A 19,302-nucleotide genomic window follows, 5' to 3' on the forward strand; every position below is an offset into this window, starting at 1 on the left:
GAACTCACGCGTGCCTCAAACACGCAAGCTTTTCGAGTCTTGGCCCACGTACCCCTAAATACAGAAGGCCCCCCCTCCCCCCCTGACCCCACTCCACTCATCCACAGATAACGCCTCACAGTAAATACACCGGGAAGGGCACCAGCCTCAAAGCCGGGCAGATCTGGCTTTGGATACTGGGTGTGTTAATCCACCTCTCTGAGTCCCAGTGTCGCCATGAGGGATGTGGAGATGTCTATTTCTTTGTTTGTGCTTTTGGTCGGTCGCGGGTCTAGAACTCTGGGCCTGGGCGCTGTCCCCTCAGCTCTTGAGCTCAAGGCAAGCACTCTACCCCTTGAGCCACAGCGCCACTTCCGGTTTTCTGGTGGTTCATTGGAGATAAGAGTCTCACGGACTTTCCTGCCCGGGCTGGCTTTGAACCTCGGTCCTCAGATCTCAGCCTCCTGAGTAGCTAGGATGTCAGGCGTGAGCCACCGGCGCCCGGCTGGAGACGTCTTAAATAGCTCGATGGAAAAGACGCGTCCCGTATTCATCTGGGAAAAACAAGAGGCCCCGCAGGATAACTGTGGCTTAAACAATACTAACAGAGGCCGGGCCAGGAATACAGGCAAGGTGCTGAACCTGGGTCTGGTCTGTCTTCTCAGACATCATTTACACATCACAGTCTGAAGAGACTTGAGTTCAAGCCGCAGTGCAGTGAGGAAGAAGAGGGCGAGGAAGGAGAGCTAGCCCCCCCTCTGGAAGGTTCTCATAGGAGGCCGTATGTCTGCTGGTACCTTAGATCCTGAAGCAGATCAAGTCCCCGCTCATTATCAAACCTGGTGAGGTCGGTCGGACCGCCCCAAGACCAACCAGATGTCGGCCTTGAAAACCAGGAAATGCTGGCAGGGGGTTAATGTTGTCTGCCGTGTGAACACAGCGTTGTGTTGCAGTAGAAACTATTCACGGCTATGTGCGTCTTTTTTTTAAATACTAATGTGTATAAATTGCACAAAGGGGTTTTACTGTGACATTTCCACAAATGCATGTAAGGTACCCGGGTCTCATTCATTATTCGATCACTGTTATTACCGTATATTCTCTTTCTCTCTCTCTCTTTTTTTTTTCCTTTTTAAATTGTTATTATAAAGATGATGTACCGAGTGGTTTACAGTTACATAAGTCAGGTAATGAGTGCATTGCTTTTTAGACAATGTCCCCCCCCCCTCCTTTTCCCTCTCTCCCCCTCCCATTCCCACGCACAAGTTGTACAGTTCACTTTCCACAGAGTGTCCCGCGAGGATCGCGGCTGCGTCCGTTCACCCTTTGCTACTCCGATCTGTGCCGTCCCGCGCCCCCCCCCCCCCCGCCGTCCTCCCCAACACAGATGGACGAACAAACAAGACAAAAAAAGAAAAGACAAAACAGCGACAAGACCAAAAATAACCCAACACCCCCTTGTTTCCATTCCCTGGAGTTCATCTCGGTCCGCGTTCATTTTGTACCATGGGCTGTGCGATCGATCATAGTTCATTTTGTACCATGGGCTGCGCGATCGATCGCAGGCCTGGCTCCTCGGTGCTCCTCCCGCAAGAGCGTCCTCCTTGGGCTGGGAAGATGGCTCAGTGGTAGAGCGCTTGCCTTGCATGCCTGAGGCCCTGGGTTCGATTCCTCAGCATCACATAAGCAGAAAATTTAAAAAAAGCCGGAAGTGGCGCTGTGGCTCAAGTGATAGAGCGCTAGCCTTGAGCTGAAGAGCTGAGGGACAGCGCCCAGGCTCTGAGTTCAGGCCCCACGACCAGACCCCCCCCAAAAAAAAGAGCGTCCTCTTTGGGCCTCGTGGTGTGTGATCGTCCGGACTCTTGTGTGATCTACCACGGCCCAGGGTGCAGTAGCTCCAGCTCCCGCCAACAAGAGGAACCAGGAACCGCATTCTCTTTCTTTCCCCTCCTCTTCTCTGTAAGCAGCTTTACGGAGTTTACACTTAGGTGAAGCACTCTGCTCACACCCACCCTCCTTCCCTTTCCCCTTCCTCCCCCTCTCCACCCTGATGTCTGGTGCCTTCCCTCCCTCCTTGACGACCCCCCCCCCCCCACCAATCCTGCTACCTACCCTCCCTCTCCCCTCCTATACCAGTTCCTGTCATTTTTAAACTCAACGTTATTCACATTCTTGATTCTGTGTCTGAGGGGAGAGACAGGGAGGGAGGGAGGGAGAGAGGGAGAGAACACAGTGATAGTTTGTCTTGATTTCGCCCGTTTCACTTACAAAGGATGGCTTTCCATTCCATTGTCTTGCCAGCAACGTAGATTCCATCTTTCTTTATGTTTCAATGGCTCCTTTTACTTAAGGCAGCTATCAGGTCTTGGACCGCCACACCGAACATGCACACATGTCGGAACAGGTCCTGGTGCCAGGGACTGGGTTAGTGCATCTAAGTCCTAAGGAGCAGCAGCAGCAGCAAGCAGACTGCCTTCCCCAGGGGAAGCCCTTCCACGCGCCAATCACATTAAGAAAAAGGTAACATCCCACTCCATAGCGGGTCGGCTCCTTCCCCGGTGCCACTTCAGCCGTAGGGTGGGTAGGCAAGGTGTTAAAACTGGGCTGGGCCTCAGTCTCCCTTTGGGGATCAGCCCCGTGTCTCTTAGCGTTGTTGGAAGGCTGCAGAGTGAGACCATTCTGAGCGAGGGACCCGGATGTACACTCAGTGCTTATTTATTAAATGCTGGCCGCTCTGTTGGTGGTGGTGGTGATCTGGGGCTTGAACTCTGGGCCTGGGCACGGTCCCCCAGCTCTTCAGCTCAAGGCGAGTGCTCTACCCCTTGAGCCACAGCGCCACGTCCAGTTTTCTGGTGGTTTATTGGAAATAAGAGTCTCACGGACTTTTCCTGCCCGGGCTGGCTTTGAACCGTGATCCTCAGATCTCAGCCTCCTGAATAGCTAGGATGATCAGGCGTGAGCCACCGGCACCCGGCTGTTTGCTGGCCCCTCTAGTTACCCATCAAACATCCATTAGAAGGACAGTTCTAATGTTTAGGGGTGGCCGTGGCTCAGAAGCCCAGATGCCCAGAGTGGGAAGGGGAGCCGCTTCTCACTGTCCACCTGCCCAGCTCCGTCCGCTCCAGGTGTGCCTTGGGGTTCTGATCTTGTGTCCTGCTGCCTGCTCCTGGCAAGTCCTTCCCCTGGCTGCTGGACAGAGGCCCTGTCCCCCCTCCCCGGTCCACTGTCCCTCGCGGGCACCTCCAGACAGGGTGCTTCCTCCAACTGTACGTGGGGATCCAAGCATCAAGCGGGGATCCAAGCATCGAGCGCACCCCGAACACCTCTGATCTCAGCCGCAGGCTCCCCAAGCATCAGGTTTAACCCGCAGACCTGAAGGCGCTGGGCCAGGCCAACGGTCATCATCCAGGAGACGGCCGACAGGAGGCAGAGCACCCCAAAATTACCTCTTGGCGCCAACCATCCCCCCCCCCGACCCCCACCGCAGCTGGCCACCGGCCGAGAGTGACCGCTTGGTGCCACTCCCCCACGGCTCCGTCCACCACAGCCTCCAGGGGTCCAGAACCCCGACGCAGGCTTCCCCCCCTCTCCACAGGGGTGTGCCCGCCCCAGCCAGCAGCGTTGCTTCAAAACTAATTGAAATGAGCAAAGAACAATACGAGCGGGGTTCGTGGTGGTAGCTGCATAGAGGGCACCGGGAACTTGGGACATTATCACCCCAAAACCCCCACCCCTCTCCTGTGTCAAGTGGGAATTGGTGGGTTTCTTTAAGCTTTCTTCATATACACACACATATATATATATGTAATTACATTGCGTATTAACATATATGTATCTATCCATTGGATAATGGATAAGATATATTACCAATACCATATATGACATGTATTAAATAGTATCTAATATATTCCGTACCACAACATTGTATAATATAGACTATGATATACAATATATAACACTATATAACCTGATAATATACATATATTATCGATATTATATATAACATACAATATATACTATCCAATACATTCCGTACCACAACGTTGTGTAATATAGACTATAATATACAATATATAACATACAATATATAACCTGATAAAACATGGATATTATATATTACCAATATTATATATATAAACAATATCCATTAACATTCTGTACCACAACGTTGTATAATATACAACACGATATCCAGTATATAACATACAACATATAACCCGATACACGATACATATTGTTAGAATTGATTATATATGTTATTTAATATATACTACGTAATTGCATATTATATACTATATCACTTGCTACATATTATGTGTCATATATCTAAATACCAAATGGCCTTGGACCTCCACCCCTCACGTGATGGAAAAAGGAGACCCGTGCGGGGGGCGGGGGAGGGATAAATGGAAGTGGGGTGGGGTGAAGGCACTGGGAGGGACCCCCGCCCCCCCCCCCCTCAGCTCAGAGGTTACTGCAGGCCTAGGCCAGGTCCTGAGCAAAAGGCACGGGTCCTGTGAGCTAAGCCGTGGGCCAGGGCTCGGCCGTGACCGCTCCTCCTTGGAGACTCTTTGGGGGTGGTTACATTGCTTAGGACTCCTGGCAAGTTTGCATTTCTCAGAGTAGACTCTGGGACCTGCACGTGTTCCTTCCACTACCGATCACTGTGACTCAGGAGCCGAAATTTAAGATCTAGAATGACCACATACACACACACACACACATACACACACATGCGCGCGCACACACACACTTGCATGAACATGCATTCATGTGCACACACAGAGCGGTGGTAGAATCAGCCAGCCCCAGCCAGACGCCGCACACATACACACACACATAAACACACCCAGGGCTGATGGGACCACCCAGTCCTAAATCCCACACGACCGTGGACACGCTGCTCAAGAAACCCACAGCCCGAAGCAGCCCGTTCTGCGTGAGAAGTTCAACCTCCATTGCTTGTGCTGTGTCATCACCAAACCCCCACCCCCCCAAAAAAAAAATTTCATTTTTTCAAAGTAAAAACCATTTCTTTTGCTCGCTCGCCCTGCTTGCCGACGGTGTAATATCGTAGCGGATTTACGTGTTGATGACTTGGGGTGACCCGGGGAGAGGCTGGAAATTCCACTGCGCCCGCGTTCGCTCCCAAGTTCCTGCAAAGGTCACAGCGAAATTATTTTATCAAGTGCGCCACGGAAGTAGGGGTGTGTGTGTGTTGCGGGAGGGGCGGGGAGAAATCTTAATCTTACATTATACATAGGCAGCACTTGACCTTCTCGAGAGATTCAGCACCTCTTAGCTACACTTACTTCAACAGAATGCGGCACACAGAGAGAATAATGAGGTACACTCACATCCCAGCTGGTATGCAGGGCGGCTGACCTCAAAGATGAGGGGGAGAAAGCGTAGAGGCAGGGATGTGGGGGTGCGGATGGGCTAGGGCTGAGCCTCTCGGCACTGCAGGCCCATCCTGATCCAGGAGGGCCTCGTGAGCCAAGGGAACAGCCCTGGGCAGGCACGGTGTGTGACTCATTGGTTCTGGTTGTCTCTCCGACTGCATGCCCCTGTGGCCCCAAATCGTTGCCTTCTCTGGGCCCCTTTGGCTCTGGCTATGAGTTAGAGATACACCGGCTTCTACCCAGAGGCTGATGAGTCCCTGGGATGTTGCATATTTTGTGTGTGTGTGCGCTCTGCTCTGGGTTGGGTCGGAGCCAATGCCGTGATTGATTGGTGATGTCTGCCCTGGCAAGGGCTCATCCCGTCTAGGGTATTGCTAAGGTCTTTCCCCCTCCACTCTGGTTTTTCCGTCCGTGATTTGCGGGCTCGCTGCGTTCCCCAGGGCGAGGGAAAAAATAAAAATATATATATAAAAACCTGGAAGGGGAAGAGCAATAACAACCTGTGCTAAGAGAAGAGCTCTACTTGCCTTGTCGAGAGTTTTGGAAGGGAAGTGAGATTTGTGTGAGGGATCTCAACACCGGGCTGCTCTCCCGTGGTTTCTGCTCCCGTGGACAATATCGGCTCTGTGGAAAGGGGAGGCCAGGCGCCTTTCCTGGGATACTGGGAAGAAGACGGAACACGAAACAGCGGATCGGCCCCCTCGGGCCTGGGCAGGAGACTCTAGTGGCCTTTGGTGTCTTGGTGCCTTCCACCGAGCCTTGGGAGATATGATGAGAAGCCACCTTCCTTGAGCTGAGACATTGAGTCCTACGTTATCTGTTTAAGGGAATCTCTCAAGGTCCCTATCAAGGGAAGTACTTAACAAACAAACCTAGCCCCAGGCTGGTCTCAGAGGGTGAGGGTTTGAGTTTGAGAACTGGGGGGGAGAGCATGGAGAATCCGAAAAGGGAAATGGAAACACCCTTATCCTAAAACAGTCCGTCCGGCTGCTGGTAGGCTGCGCCTGTCCTCCGTGCCCGCAGCCTGGGCCCACCCCTCCCTCACTCTCTGGCTATGGCAGTGCCCCCCCCCCCACCCTTTCTCTAGAAACCTCCATCATAACCCAGAGCATATGCTGAAGAATTCTTACTTCTATGTGGCTCAGTGGTAGAGTGCTTGCCTGGTACGTATGAAGCCCTGGGTTCGATTCCTCAATACCACCTACGCAGAAAAAGCCGGAAGTGGCGCTGTGGCTCAAGTGGTAGAGCGCTAGCCTTGAGCCAAAGAAGCTCAGGGACAGCGCCCAGGCTCTGAGTTCAAGCCCCAGGACTGGCAAAAAAAAAAAAAAAAAAAAAATTCCTACTTCTAAGCCAAGCACCAGAGGTTCACGAAACCTGTTCTTCTTGCTACTCAGGAGGCTGAGGATTTTGGCACACACGCACGCACGCACGCACGCACGCACGCACGTGCGCATGCACACACCCTTAAGTGGTAGAGCACTAGTCTTGAACAAAAGCTCAGGGACAGCATCCAAGCCCAGAGTTCAAGCCCCAGTATCAACACACAGACAGACAGAGGTGGGTGAAGTTTATTCCTGCAAATCGGGTTTTGGGAGAGACACCGACAGAGTGGGTGTGCAAAGTTGAGTTGGGAACACAGAAGTGGCATGTTGTGGACCTGTGGGAGGGGCGATGCGGAGGTGTGGGCGTGGCCTGCAGGGCCTGTGGGAGGGGCGATGCGGAGGAGTGGGCGTGGCCTGCAGGGCCTGTGGGAGGGGCGATGCAGAGGTGTGGGCGTGGCCTGCAGGGCCTGTGGGAGGGGCAATGCAGAGGTGTGGGCGTGGCCTGCAGGGCCTGTGGGAGGGGCGATGCAGAGGTGTGGGCGTGGCCTATAGGAATGTCTCTCCAAAACACACACACACACACACACACACACACACACACACACACACACACACACACACACACACACACACACACACACACACACACACACACACACACACATCTGCAGTTTTTAGCAGTGCTGAGCAATGCACTTCAGCATTCTCACACCCCGGGAGCAGAGTGTGGGGAGAGAGGGAAGATTTTTGGAGCAGTGAGCTCAAGGCTGGGAAGGCCTGTCTTCTTGGGCAGAAGCGTCGGCCTCGCCCTGCGGTCCCTGGAGGCAGGCGGGCCTCCCTGGAGCAGCTGCCCAGCAGAGCCGCACCTGCCCAGAGGAAAAAAGGCACCCGCTCCTCAAGCAGAGAATGAATATTCATTGGCACGAACCTGGGCAAACTCATTTGGAGTGGGCAAAAAAAAAAAAAAAAAATTAGATCAGGAGAAGTAATCAGATTATTAAAACGAGAGCACAAGGACAGAAGGCGGTGGTGGAGGGAAGGCACAGATTTGAAATGCAAAGAGAGAGAAAGACACCGGTCCCACCGCGCAGTTCTGACCCCCTGGACCACGCGCCCGGAATCCTTAAGCATTCCCACATTTCTGCTTCATCTGAAAAAGGAAAAAAAAAATGTTTTTAGACGCCTCTGTTGAGGAAAGTGGGGGAAGAGGCGGCAGGCACCTCCTCCGCCTCGGAAAACGATAAAATAATATTTTGAGGTTTCCAGCTCACCTTCCATAGATACCGAGACAAATTGCAAGAGCTAAAGAGGCTCGGGTGAGCGCTGAGCGACAGGTTAAAGGGTTCTAATAAAGATTAGATGGTCCACTATCTCCTGAGGAAATTGCATAAAAGTGCTTATTCCCTCTTGCTTCTATTAATTTCCTCTTCCTGGCTGCTTGGAAATGCTTCATAACCTGATGCCGCAGACTTGGGGGTGGCGGGGGGGGGGGTGGCGGGGGGAGAGACAAGAGGAGCTTTTCCATTATCTCAATCACTGCGCTGTTTATGAGACACTTAATCTGTTTCTTTATAAAGTAATAGTCCTGGAGGTGATGGATTCGGTGTCACCGCCAGTCCTACGTGCCGGGATGGGAGGGGAGGGAGGAGGGAGGGGGGTCGTTCTCAAGAGCATTGTATAAGCAGCAGGTAATTTGTTACATCTTCGAGGCTCTGAGGAGTTGGGGGCGGAGGGGGGGCGGAGGAGAAGAAGAAGGGTTGTTTTCAAGGTGACCTTCTGGATTCCAGCTAGAGGTGTCGTTTTGCCAGCATATTAGGGGAGGGAGATGTATGTTTTCAGATGGGGGGGGAAATGCACGTGTGTGAGGGTATATGCAGATCTCGTCTCCGGGCTCCGTCTCCTGTCTGTGTCTCTGACAGAACCCATAGGCTTGGCCCAGACCTTCTGCCCGATTCACGATCGTTGATGATGACTGGAAAACCACGCATGGTTCTCTTAAACAAAGCCACCTCCGTAGCTCACAGCTGTGTCAGAAAGCTAGCCTTCCACTCCAGGAGTCTCAGCAGCAGAGGTCTGCGGAGATCCTAGGCTGGACACTTCCCGCCTGGCCCATTCTGCTGCCTCTTCCCTCCTCCTCCTGTCCTGCCTCTCTCCTCTTCAGCTCTTTTCCCCGTGCCCCTCCGCTCGGAGTCGGATTCCCCGGGCAGAAGGCAAGCATTACCGTTTGGGAAGGCAGTGTTCCGTCTGCCTCTCCCCCAAGCCTGTAACCCCCTAGCCTGCACCCCTCTGTGATGTTAGCACGGTGCCTGGCTGGTGGTAGGCCTCCAGTAAATATTTACCGAATGAAGGGGCTTGTGATTTCAATAATCACGCCGACCATGATTTGAAATCGAGAGAGGGGAATGACACACGTGGGCATTTTGTTGGCTTGGTCTTTGGTTGTCTGTTTGGGTGGCATTAGGGACTGAACTCAGGGCCTCTCACTTGCTAAGCAGATGCTCTACTACATAAGTCACACCTCCAATCCAGCTGGATCTTTTTTTTTGGATGGTCATGGGGCTTGAACTCTGGGCCTGGGCGCTGTCCCTCAGCTCTTCAGCTCAAGGCGAGCGCTCTACCACTTAAGCCACAGCGCCACTTCTGGGCTTCTAGTGGTTCATTGGAGATACAAGTCTCACAGACTTTCCTGCCCAGGCTGGCTTTGAACCACGATCCTCAGATCTCACCCTCCTGAGTAGCTAGGATGACAGGTGTGAACCACCGGCGCCTGGCTTTTTTTTTTTTTTTTTCTGGTTATTTTTGGAGATAAGGTCTTACAGACTTTTCTGCTTGGGCTAGCTTCACACCTTGCTTCTCCAGATCTCAGCCTCTCGGGTAGCTAGGATGATAGACACGGGTCACTGTAGGTTTCCTCTGATAATCTTCAAGGTAGGGTCTTAATGTTATCTCCAGGCTGGACTGCAATCCTCCTCTTCACACTTCCTGGCTTGGCCAGTGTGTTTCCTCCCGTGGCTGGGATGGCAGTCACACACCATGACACCCGGCCGTAGGTCATGGAGTCTTATGAACTCCCCCCCACCCACCCCGGCACTGGCCTTGAACTGTCATTTCTTGACCTCTTGCTTCCTGAGTAGCCAGTATGATAGGTATAAGCTACTGTACCTGGAAATACCTGAATTGTGAGAGACTAAAGAATTGTGTTATTCACCTCAAAAAAATCAGTGAGATAGTTGGTATTTTATACACACACATACACATGTGCACACACACATACATAGCTGTACAGCCTCTGGGCTTTGGTATTGCCTCTTTTCCTTCCTGCATTACTCCCAGCTGCTTTGCATACCCCAGCGATTCACCTGACCTCCAGGCCAGTTGCATTTGCTTCTTTTGGCATATATACTCTCTTTACTAGAATTGACCCAAAAGGTCCATTCATCACTTCTAATTAAAGCTGGGTTGTTGTTGGTTTTTTCTCTCTCTCTCTCAAGGGGCAGCATGGTTTCCTTATTTATTTTTTTGTGATAAAATAACAGCATTGTTCAACAAAAACAAGTCTGTTGCTTGTTAGATGAGTTAAAGAGAGTTTATAGGCCCAGTACCAGTAGGTCACACACCCATAATTCTAGCCATTCAAGAGGCAGAGTTCTAAGGATCATGTTCAAAGCCAGCCCAGGTAGGAAAGTCCTTGAGACTCTTCCATACAATTGACCGCCACACACACACAAAAAGACTAGAAGTAGAGGTGTGGCTCAAGTGGTAGAATGCCAGCCTTGAGCAAAAGAAAACACACACACACACAAAATCAAGAAAACTAAGGGGCTCTGAGAATTTGGCTTACTAATGTATCTTTCTAAGCCTACTCAGTATAGTCTCTACCTCTATTTCTCATCCTTCCCACCGTGTTTGTTTATTTCTGGTAACAGGGTTTGAACTCAGACTTGTCTGGGTAGAGCTCTATCACTTGAACCACACCTCCACACCTGGCCTTTTATTTTTAAGAGTCTCATGAGCTTCCCTGCCCCAGCTGGCTTTGAAATGTGATCCTCAGAGCTCAGCCTCCTGAGTAGTTAGGATGACAGGCGTGAGCCACCGGCGTCTGATTCCTCCTTGTGATTGAGTTTATAAAATGTGAGGGCCCTGTGGCAGTTGTAAGAGGTCTAGCCTTCTTATTTCGTAGTTATATTTATTATAACTCTGAGGCTTGAAGTCAGGGCCTGGGCGCTGTCCCTGAGCTGCTTTTATTTTTGCTCAAGGCTAGCACTCTACTGCTTGAGCTACAGCGCAACTTCCGCCTTTTTCTGTTTATGTCGTACTGAGGAATCGAACCCAGGGCTTCGTACATGTGAGGCTTGACTTTTATACAGATGAGCAAAGTGGGACTCAGACTCCTGCTATCCGCCCTGGGTTAGAAGCAGCAGAACCAGGAGCTCATGCCTTCACTTGAGGATGGAGTCCAGTCCAGCCTTAAGGCATCTTTCCTCCATCACCCCTATACCCCAATCCTCTTTCCCCCTGAAGGCCAGCTTGAATGTAGCCCCCCTCTTCCTTTTCTCCCCCTTGTGCTGGGTTTCTTGCAGTTTAGACGCAGCCACCCAGAGCAGTGATCTTCCCTCATGATCCTCTCCCAGACGCCTCTGTGTGTATCAGGAAGACGGTTTACGCCGTTAACTTGCTAGATGTAAAGCGGGGTGGGGGAGGGAGGAGGCTTTTAAGTGCTAGAAAGAACGCAAAAACACCAGCTTCTTCTCAGACTGATGCATTAAGAAAATTACAGGGTAGCATGGACCAAACAGGAACGCACGGGCAATCGCCACTTCCCAGGGAAAGTCCTGCTGCTTCCCGGCAGGCTGCCCAGGCCCAGGGCCCTGGTCTGTGACCTCGGTGGGGGGAGGAACCCAGCAAGGTTGGGGGTGTTAAGAGCACGGACCAGGCCCTCCTGCAGGAGATTCAGAAAGAAGAGAAGAAATGGGATGGCGAGCGGTGGATTCCAGTGCCTGGTGTCTATAATCCTAGCTACTCGGGACGCTAAGATCCAAAAGGCTCTCGGTTCAAAAACAGCGCAGACAGAAAAGTCTTGCGGATCCCATCAGCAGAAAGCAGGGCTGGAGGTGCAGGGTCAGGGTGAAAGCACCAGACAAGGCAAGTGTTAAGACGTCAAACCCTGGTCCCAGCAAAACAAAAGAGACAAAAAGGAGAAGAGAGAAGAGAGGTGGGGGGGGGGGGGGGAGAGGGGCGGGGGGAGATGAGCTCCGTTCCTCCCTTGCCTCGCCCCTGAAAGTCTATCAAGACGCAATTAACGGGGGAACGATGTTATGAAGGCAGTAACCTTGAAGTGGCTTTAATTTCCTGTAAAAGGGTCGCTCATCAATTTCAGGCCCCAGCCATCGGTCATCAGAAGCTGCGGTTGACGCCGTGTGTGTGCGCGCGCGCAGGGGGCGGTAGTGTGACATGGAGCCTTGTCTGGCTGGTTTTCAACCAAGACCCCTGGATCTATGTGAGGCTTACCAGGCCCGATGCTTTTCCCTGAGAAACCCTGGTCGTTAGATGAAGGCGGAAAGGAGGCGGCGGCGGGAAGGGCACCGTTTATCCGACGTGTGCATCTCAGGCCCATTCGATTCGTTTCCCCAGTTAAGTCTTCCGACACACCTGAAAGGGGAGACCTCTTATTTTATTTTTTCCTTTTTCCCAACGTAGTCTTCAAGTTGAGAGAGAGGAGCCATGGGCCCCAGGAAGATAACATTTGAGGGATGGACAAGGCATTAAATAGAGGTTCTCTTCCACCTGAGCGGCTCACTTCCTAAATGGGCTTAGAGCGTGTGTGCGCGTGTGTGTGTGTGTGTGTGTGGGGGGGGGTGGATGGTCACTCAAGAGCCTTTGGAGAACTGTAGCACCTTCCCCCCCGCCCCCTGGCTGCCTCCCTCCCGTTCACCCTCGCGTGATCTCTCTGTGTTACAGCCTGTCCTGCCGGAACCTTCAAGGCCAGCCAGGAGGCCGAGGGCTGCTCCCACTGCCCGTCCAACAGCCGTTCCCCCTCAGAGGCCTCTCCCATCTGCACCTGCCGGACCGGCTACTACCGAGCGGATTTCGACCCCCCCGAAGTGGCTTGCACCAGTAAGTGTCAAGTAATGGATTACTGGGGGGAAGGGGAGCGAGGGGGGAGGAGAGGCAAGGGGTGGAGAGTTTGGGTCCTTCCGGACAGCACAGCGCCCTGTGGATCAGGGCTCAAAGCCGATGCGCTGGCCATGGTGCTGAACTGGACAGTTACCTCCCCACCCCCAAGCGGAGGGAGAGCTTTCTCTCTGCGCAGTAGCCCAGGTTAAGAGTTCTTGCCTTCTCCCTCACATCCGGAGCCTTCCTTCCGTCCCAGGACATCTTTCTTCCACCCACCAGACAGTTAACATCTCCCGGGCGGAGAGTTCTCAAGATCCACGAAGCGAAGGCAGCAGTTCCCTAGTAACACCTCTGGACTCGCTCTCCCGGTCTCTGGAGTCTCGCGACTGTCTTCTCTCTCCTCATTCGGTGGGACTGCGGTGTATCTGAAAGCAGACTTCCCTCGGAGGGCTCCTGATGGTACCCGCACCTACCTGTTCTGTGGTTCTTAGCCCTCCAACGGAAATCCTCGGCTGCCGGCACCCTGTATTTTTTTTTTTTTTACTCTTTCTGCGTCTTTTCCTGTGTCACCCATCGGTGCTCCTCCCCGGGGAGAAGGTCAGAGGGCTCAGCATGCATTCTAGGGACTGGAATAATGGGGCCTAGAATTCTAGGCACAGGGGTTGGTACACCCTGTGCCTCCAAGCAAGAACCGTTAGCCAGCCAGAAGAAGAGGGAGAGGGGCAATTCTCTAGCCCTTCGGAGACCCTCTCCCCCCCCCCCCTTTTTCCCCCCTTCTCAGGCTTCCAGTTCAGAAGGAATCCAGTAGGATTCCATCTTTTTTGGTATCCAATAGTGTTCTGAAGTCAGTAGTTTGACTTAGCCTCTCAACAGTGCTGGAACTCGCTCCTGCCTCGGATCTTTCTAGGCAGGGACACCCATGGACTAATCCTGGTTCATCTAGTTTCAGGACGGAAGGTCACGGAGAGCCTCTTTCAGGCGTACTCACAACTTGACAGACAGAAGACACACATAGCTTGGCTCTGAGGGGAAGAGTTTTTCTCCCTCCCGGCCTCGTGGATCCAGGAGCCCTTGCCGGGTTCAGAGGAGGGGTGAAGGCACCTTCTTCATGAAGGCCCTGAGCGCGATCCCCGCTTACAGATTTGAGCTAGGCCGGAACATCTTCTCTTGTGAACTGATTTTCTCAAGACCACCACCACCACTGCCTTCTCCTCTTCCTCCTCCTCCACTTCCTCTTCTTCCTCATCCACCTCCTCTTCCTCCTCCTCCACCTCCTCTTCTTCCTCCTCCTCCTTTTCCTCTTCCTCCTCCTCCTCTTCCTCTTCCTCCCCCTCCTCTTCCTCCTCCTCCTTTTCCTTCTCTTCTTTCTCCTCCATCTTCTCCTCCTCCTCCATCTCCTCCTCCATCTCTTCCTCCTCCTCCATCTCCTCCTCCTCCTCCTCTTCCTCCTCCTCCATCTCCTCCTCCTCCGTCTCTTCTTCTTCTTCCTCCTCCTCCTTCTCCTCTTCTTTCTCCTCCTCCTCCTCTTCTTTCTCCTCCTCCTCCTCCATCTCCTCCCCCTCCCCCTCCCCCTCCTCCTCCTCCTCTTCCTCCTCCTCCTCTTCCTCTTCCTCCTCCTCCATCTCCTCCTCCTCCTCGTCCTCCATCTCCTCCTCCTCCGTCTCTTCTTCTTCCTCCTCCTCCGTCTCTTCTTCTTCCTCCTCCTTCTCCTCTTCTTTCTCCTCCTTCTCTTCCTCTTTCTCCTCCTCCTCCTCTTCTTTCTCCCCCTCCTCCTCCATCTCCTCCTCCTCCTCCTCCTCTATCTCCTCCCCCTCCCCCTCCTCCTCCCCCTCCTCCTCCTCCTCCTCCTCCTCTTCCTCCTCCTCCGACGTGGGTAGAGATAAACAGAAATGATTGCGTTTCTGCTGACCAGGCCCTCTGTCTTTCTGGGGTGGCATCTCCTCCACTAATCTCCCCGAAGAGCCTGACAAGCCTTGTTTAATGGAGTTCTTTAGAAGCCACTTAAAGATGCTCAGGCACTGTTGGCCCGGCGGCCCTGAGCAAGGAGCAGCCCTGGCCCAGCCCGGCAGCTGTCCTTTCTTCCTCCCCGCATGGCCATGGCCGGGCTCCTGGGCGGATCAGCTCCTCACGCAGAGGCCTGCGTCCCGCAGAGACCTGCGTCCCGCAGAGACCCGTCTCCACCCAACGCTCAGGACCTGGCCATGTCTTTAGAGCTGTCGCGGGCTTCTCCCATTTATTCCCCAAGGCTTATCTTCCCTTCATATGACCTGGATCTGTAGAACCATTTCCCAGAAGACAACAAAACAAAACACAAAGATCTCAAAAACCTCTGCAGTCTGACGGTGAAAGACTTTCACTCTACTCTACCTAGCCCTGTCCCGAGTCGGCCTTCTCCCTCCCTCCCTCCCTCCCTCCCTCCCTCCCTCCTTCCCTTCCTTGCTTTCCCTCCCCTCCCCTCCCCTCTCTCTTCCCCTCTCTCCCCTGCCATCCCTCTGTTCCCTCCCTTCCACTCTCTCCCTTCCTCTCTATTTCTCTCTTCCTCTCTCTCCCTGGCATCCTCCCTCTCTCTCTCTCTCTCTCCTTCCTTCCTTCCTTCCTTCCTTCCTTCCTTCTTTCCTTTCTTTCTTTCTTTCTTTCTTTCTTTCTTTCTTTCTTTCTTTCTTTCTTTCTTTCTTTCTTTCTTTCTTTCTTTCTTTCTTTCTTCTTTCTTCCTTTCTTTCGTTGTTATTATTTGGTCGGTCATGGGCTTGAACTCTGGGCCTCGGCACTGTCTCTCAGCTCTTCAGCTCAAGGTGCATGCTCTACCACTTGAGCTACAACGCCACTTCCGGTTTTCTAGTGGTTTACTGGCAATGAGAGTCTCCCAGACATTTCTTGCCTGGGCTGGCTTTGAACTACCGCGAGCCTCAGATCTCAGCCTCCTGGGCGGCTAGGATGACAGGGGTGAGCCACCAGCTCGGGGTATGTGTTCGCCTCCTTTAACTCAGACTTCACGGACTTTCCTCCCCCGCCGCCCGCGCCCCCCCCCCCCCCCCCCCGCCCATGTCATAGCCGGCTTGGTGACGGGCACACCATCCTCACCCCTGTGGCTCTATTACTCTATCGCCATCGCGCCCAGAATGGCATGGAGCTGTGGATTTGCTGTGTGTTCCTCATGGACGCCACATCCTGTATGTTACACCGAGCAAAGGCTCGGACCAGGAATTGCCAGGTCAGAACCACGCGTGGCTGTGGTAGCTTCTGAACGCAGAGTTCCCCCCCCCCCCCCCCCCCCCGGCAATCTCCACCCCTGGGACAGACTTGTGACTCGTGGAGAGGGAATCCCAGCGGCCACGGGCCCCGGGAGGACACAGGGCTAGGCCCAACAAGTGTAAATAACCCTATTATTTTCCCGAGCCTCATTATATGTTTGATTTATTGCGTGCCAGGGAAGTACTGTATGAAAAAGTCAATTTGTTGGCTTTTATATTCTCATTAGGGTTTTCTTTTAAAGCATTCTAATTGGAGGTTGCCATCTGTTCTCTTCAAAAGGCATCACCCATCACCGCAGTAAATAATTTTTTCCCCCCCTTCGGATGGAAGGAGCATATTCGGAAGCTGTTGACAGGGAAAGAGGGGAAAGCAAGGCAGTAAGGCCTTTGGATCCCTCCCACCCCTACTCCCAGGGCAGCTCAGCAGGGCCAATAGGGAAGGTGGGGGGGGGCAGGGGGCGTGTCCCAGCCCAGCCAGAGAGAAGCCAGGTAGAGCCAGGAGCTGGGAACCGGCCAAGTCTTATATGTTAAGAAGTAATTACAGCCCAGGAAGACACCTTGGGTTATGTGGTTTATGAGAGAGAGAGAGAGAGCTCTTTCTTTTTAAAATGGCAAGGTTGACAGCACCCTGTTAGCTAGCAAAGAAGCTGAGTTAGGAGGGTCCAAGATAAGAGGCCTCGGAAGCCTGGAGGAGCTGGGGCCTGCCTGCCGAGCTTTGTCTTTAAGCGCGATTGCATGCAGAATCCATTCATTCCCAGACACACCAGACACTGTACAAGGAACTCTGGCAGCTTGAAAACCTGACCAAGGCGACAGAGTTTCGACTACGCTGTGAATTAGTGCTTTTTAAAGAATCTTGTGAAACTTTTGGGGCCAGCACATTATATCTGTATCTATGTCTATAACTGTACATCTATATATCTACATCTATACTTTCAATCTACCGTTTGTAAAACGCTAAGAGTGTGCGTTTATTCCATGTAAACACTGACAATGACCTATTTTCAAGCCCTGAGTTTGGGCCTTTATTTTTTCATTGTCTTTATGAGCCAGGATCTCCCTTGCTTGACCTCTGAGCAGTTCTGGAAGGTGTGTGTGTGTGTGTGTGTGTGTATAAGTGTGTGCTCACTCACCAGTGCTAGGGTTGGAACCCAGGGCTTCATGCTGTTGCTCTGCTTTTATTCCTACCCCCCCCCCCTTTTTTAAAAATTACTGTTATCTTTAAGTAGTTGTACAAAGGAGTTTGCCACTTAACAAAGGCAGTTGCGGCTCATAGCTGGCACTCTACCATTTAAGTCACACCTCCAATCTGATATTTTTTGCTGGTTTGTTGGAGATATAATCCTCTGTGCCCAGCCTGGCTTTGAGGCATGATCCTTCAGATCTCGGCTTCCTAAGTAGCTAGGATTACAGGCATGAGCTATGGAGCCTGGCAGATGTGTTAGTCATTAACCTACGGACAGATGGATAGATGGATGATGGATGGATAAGTGGATGGATGGAAGGGTAGATGGATGACTGATGGATGGATGGATGGATGGGCGGATGAATGATGGATGGATGGATGGGTAGATGGATGATGGATAGATAGATGGATGGATGGATGGGTAGATGGATGATTGATAGATGGATGGATAGATGGGTAGATGGATGATTGATTGATGGATGGATGGATGGATGGATGGATAGGTAAATGGATGGAAGGGTAGATGCATGATGGATGATGGATAGATGGATGATGGATGGGTAAATGGATGGATGGAAGGGTAGATGGATGATGGATGGATGGATGGATGGATGGGCGGATGAATGATGGATGGATGGGTAGATGGATGATGGATAGATGGATGGATGGATGGATAGGTAAATGGATGGATGGAAGGGTAGATGGATGATGGATGGATGGATGGATAGATGGATGATGGATGGGTAAATGGATGAATGGAAGGGTAGATGGATGATGGATGGATGGATGGATGGGCGGATGGATGAATATCTGAGAACTACTTCTGTGCTATCAGTTTTCTCAAATGTTGATACACATGTAGAAGGAATTAGAGGTCCCACAAGTTCTTGCATCCCAATGGGATGTCCTGGGATAGTGCAGGAGATCTATTCTTGGCATTGGGAAGACCGCTCAGAGGAGACGAGAACCGCAGCCCAAGGACCACAGTGACATCTCCTGCTAGGGACCCTCTTGGCCTGGGGTTTTCCGAGTTCAGGAACCCATGGTGTTCTCTTGGCAAAAGACCTGACTTCAAAGATTCCAGGGACCGTTAGTTACCGTACACAAGACAGTGGGTACAGAATGAAGATCGGGTATCTAAGTCCTCATCGCAGGGCCCCCTCCTGCTCTCCCAACAGAGGCCCTGCCCAGAGGGCCTGAGATGACGTTCCCCACACCACCCCCAGGTCCAGAGTCGTCAGAAAGCTCCGTAGAACGGATCACCAGTCGCCTGTAGTGGTGGAGGAGATGAGTGGGGCTCCGGCACCCCAAGAGACAAGCGTTCAGATCTTGGCTCTGTCTCTTACGACGTTGTTCCCTGTTGACCTTGGCCTCATTCCTTAACCTTCACGCCTTCCGCCGGTGTTCCGCCCGCCCGCACAGGCTCCTCCCCACGCCTGCCTTCCAAGCGGTGGCCAAGATCAAGTGAAAAATCCTATCATAGCGGCTCTCTGGCAGGGAGCCTGGTTTATAGTACACTCTCCATTGATGTTAGAACTTGCTTTGGTTGTGTCCCTGGAAAGTGTGAAGACTGTAGAGATGAGAGCGTGTCGGAGATGGGAAAATCAAAGTGGCGTGCTTGAGAGCAGCCCAAGCTCCCGGCTCTCCCCCTCCCCCTCCCCCTCTCCCTTTTCCCCTCTCCTCCTTCCCTCCCCCTCCTTCCCCTCCCTCCCCCCTTTCCCTCCCCCTCCTTCCCTTCCCCTCCTTCCCTTCCCTCCCCCTTTCCCTCCCTCCCCCTTTCCCTCCCTCTCCTTCCCCCCTCCCTCCCTCTCCTTCCCCCTCCCTCCCTCTCCTTCCCACTCCCTCCCTCTCCCTTCCACTCTCTCCCTCCCTCTCCCTTCCACTCTCTCCCTCCCTCTCCCTTCCACTCTCTCCCTCCTTCTCCTTGCCCCTCCCCCTCTCCATCTCTTTCTCTCTCCCTCCCCTCCCCCTCCCTCCCTCTCCCTTTCCCTCCCCACCGCCTCTCCCTCTCCCCCCCTCTCTCCCTCTCCCCCCTCTCTCTGAGCATT

The 19,302-nt window shown here is 52.7% G+C and overlaps 1 protein-coding gene across 1 annotated transcript in view; it reads left to right on the forward strand.

Annotated features, from left to right (window-relative positions):
- Nucleotides 1-12,817, forward strand: part of LOC122101345 (ephrin type-B receptor 1-like) — a gene marked incomplete at its 3' end in the record, with an annotated part of 112,981 nt that extends 100,164 nt beyond the window's left edge. Inside the window, exon 3 of the mRNA XM_042671723.1 lies at nucleotides 12,662-12,817. Coding sequence (XP_042527657.1) covers nucleotides 12,662-12,817 — 156 coding nt within the window. The remainder of the gene's footprint in view (nucleotides 1-12,661) is intronic.
- Nucleotides 12,818-19,302: the final 6,485 nt, after the last annotated feature.

This window comes from Dipodomys spectabilis, unplaced genomic scaffold (genome assembly GCF_019054845.1).
Source record: "Dipodomys spectabilis isolate Male_0828 unplaced genomic scaffold, ASM1905484v1 ptg000656l, whole genome shotgun sequence".
In the NCBI taxonomy this organism is placed as follows: Eukaryota; Metazoa; Chordata; class Mammalia; order Rodentia; family Heteromyidae; genus Dipodomys; species Dipodomys spectabilis.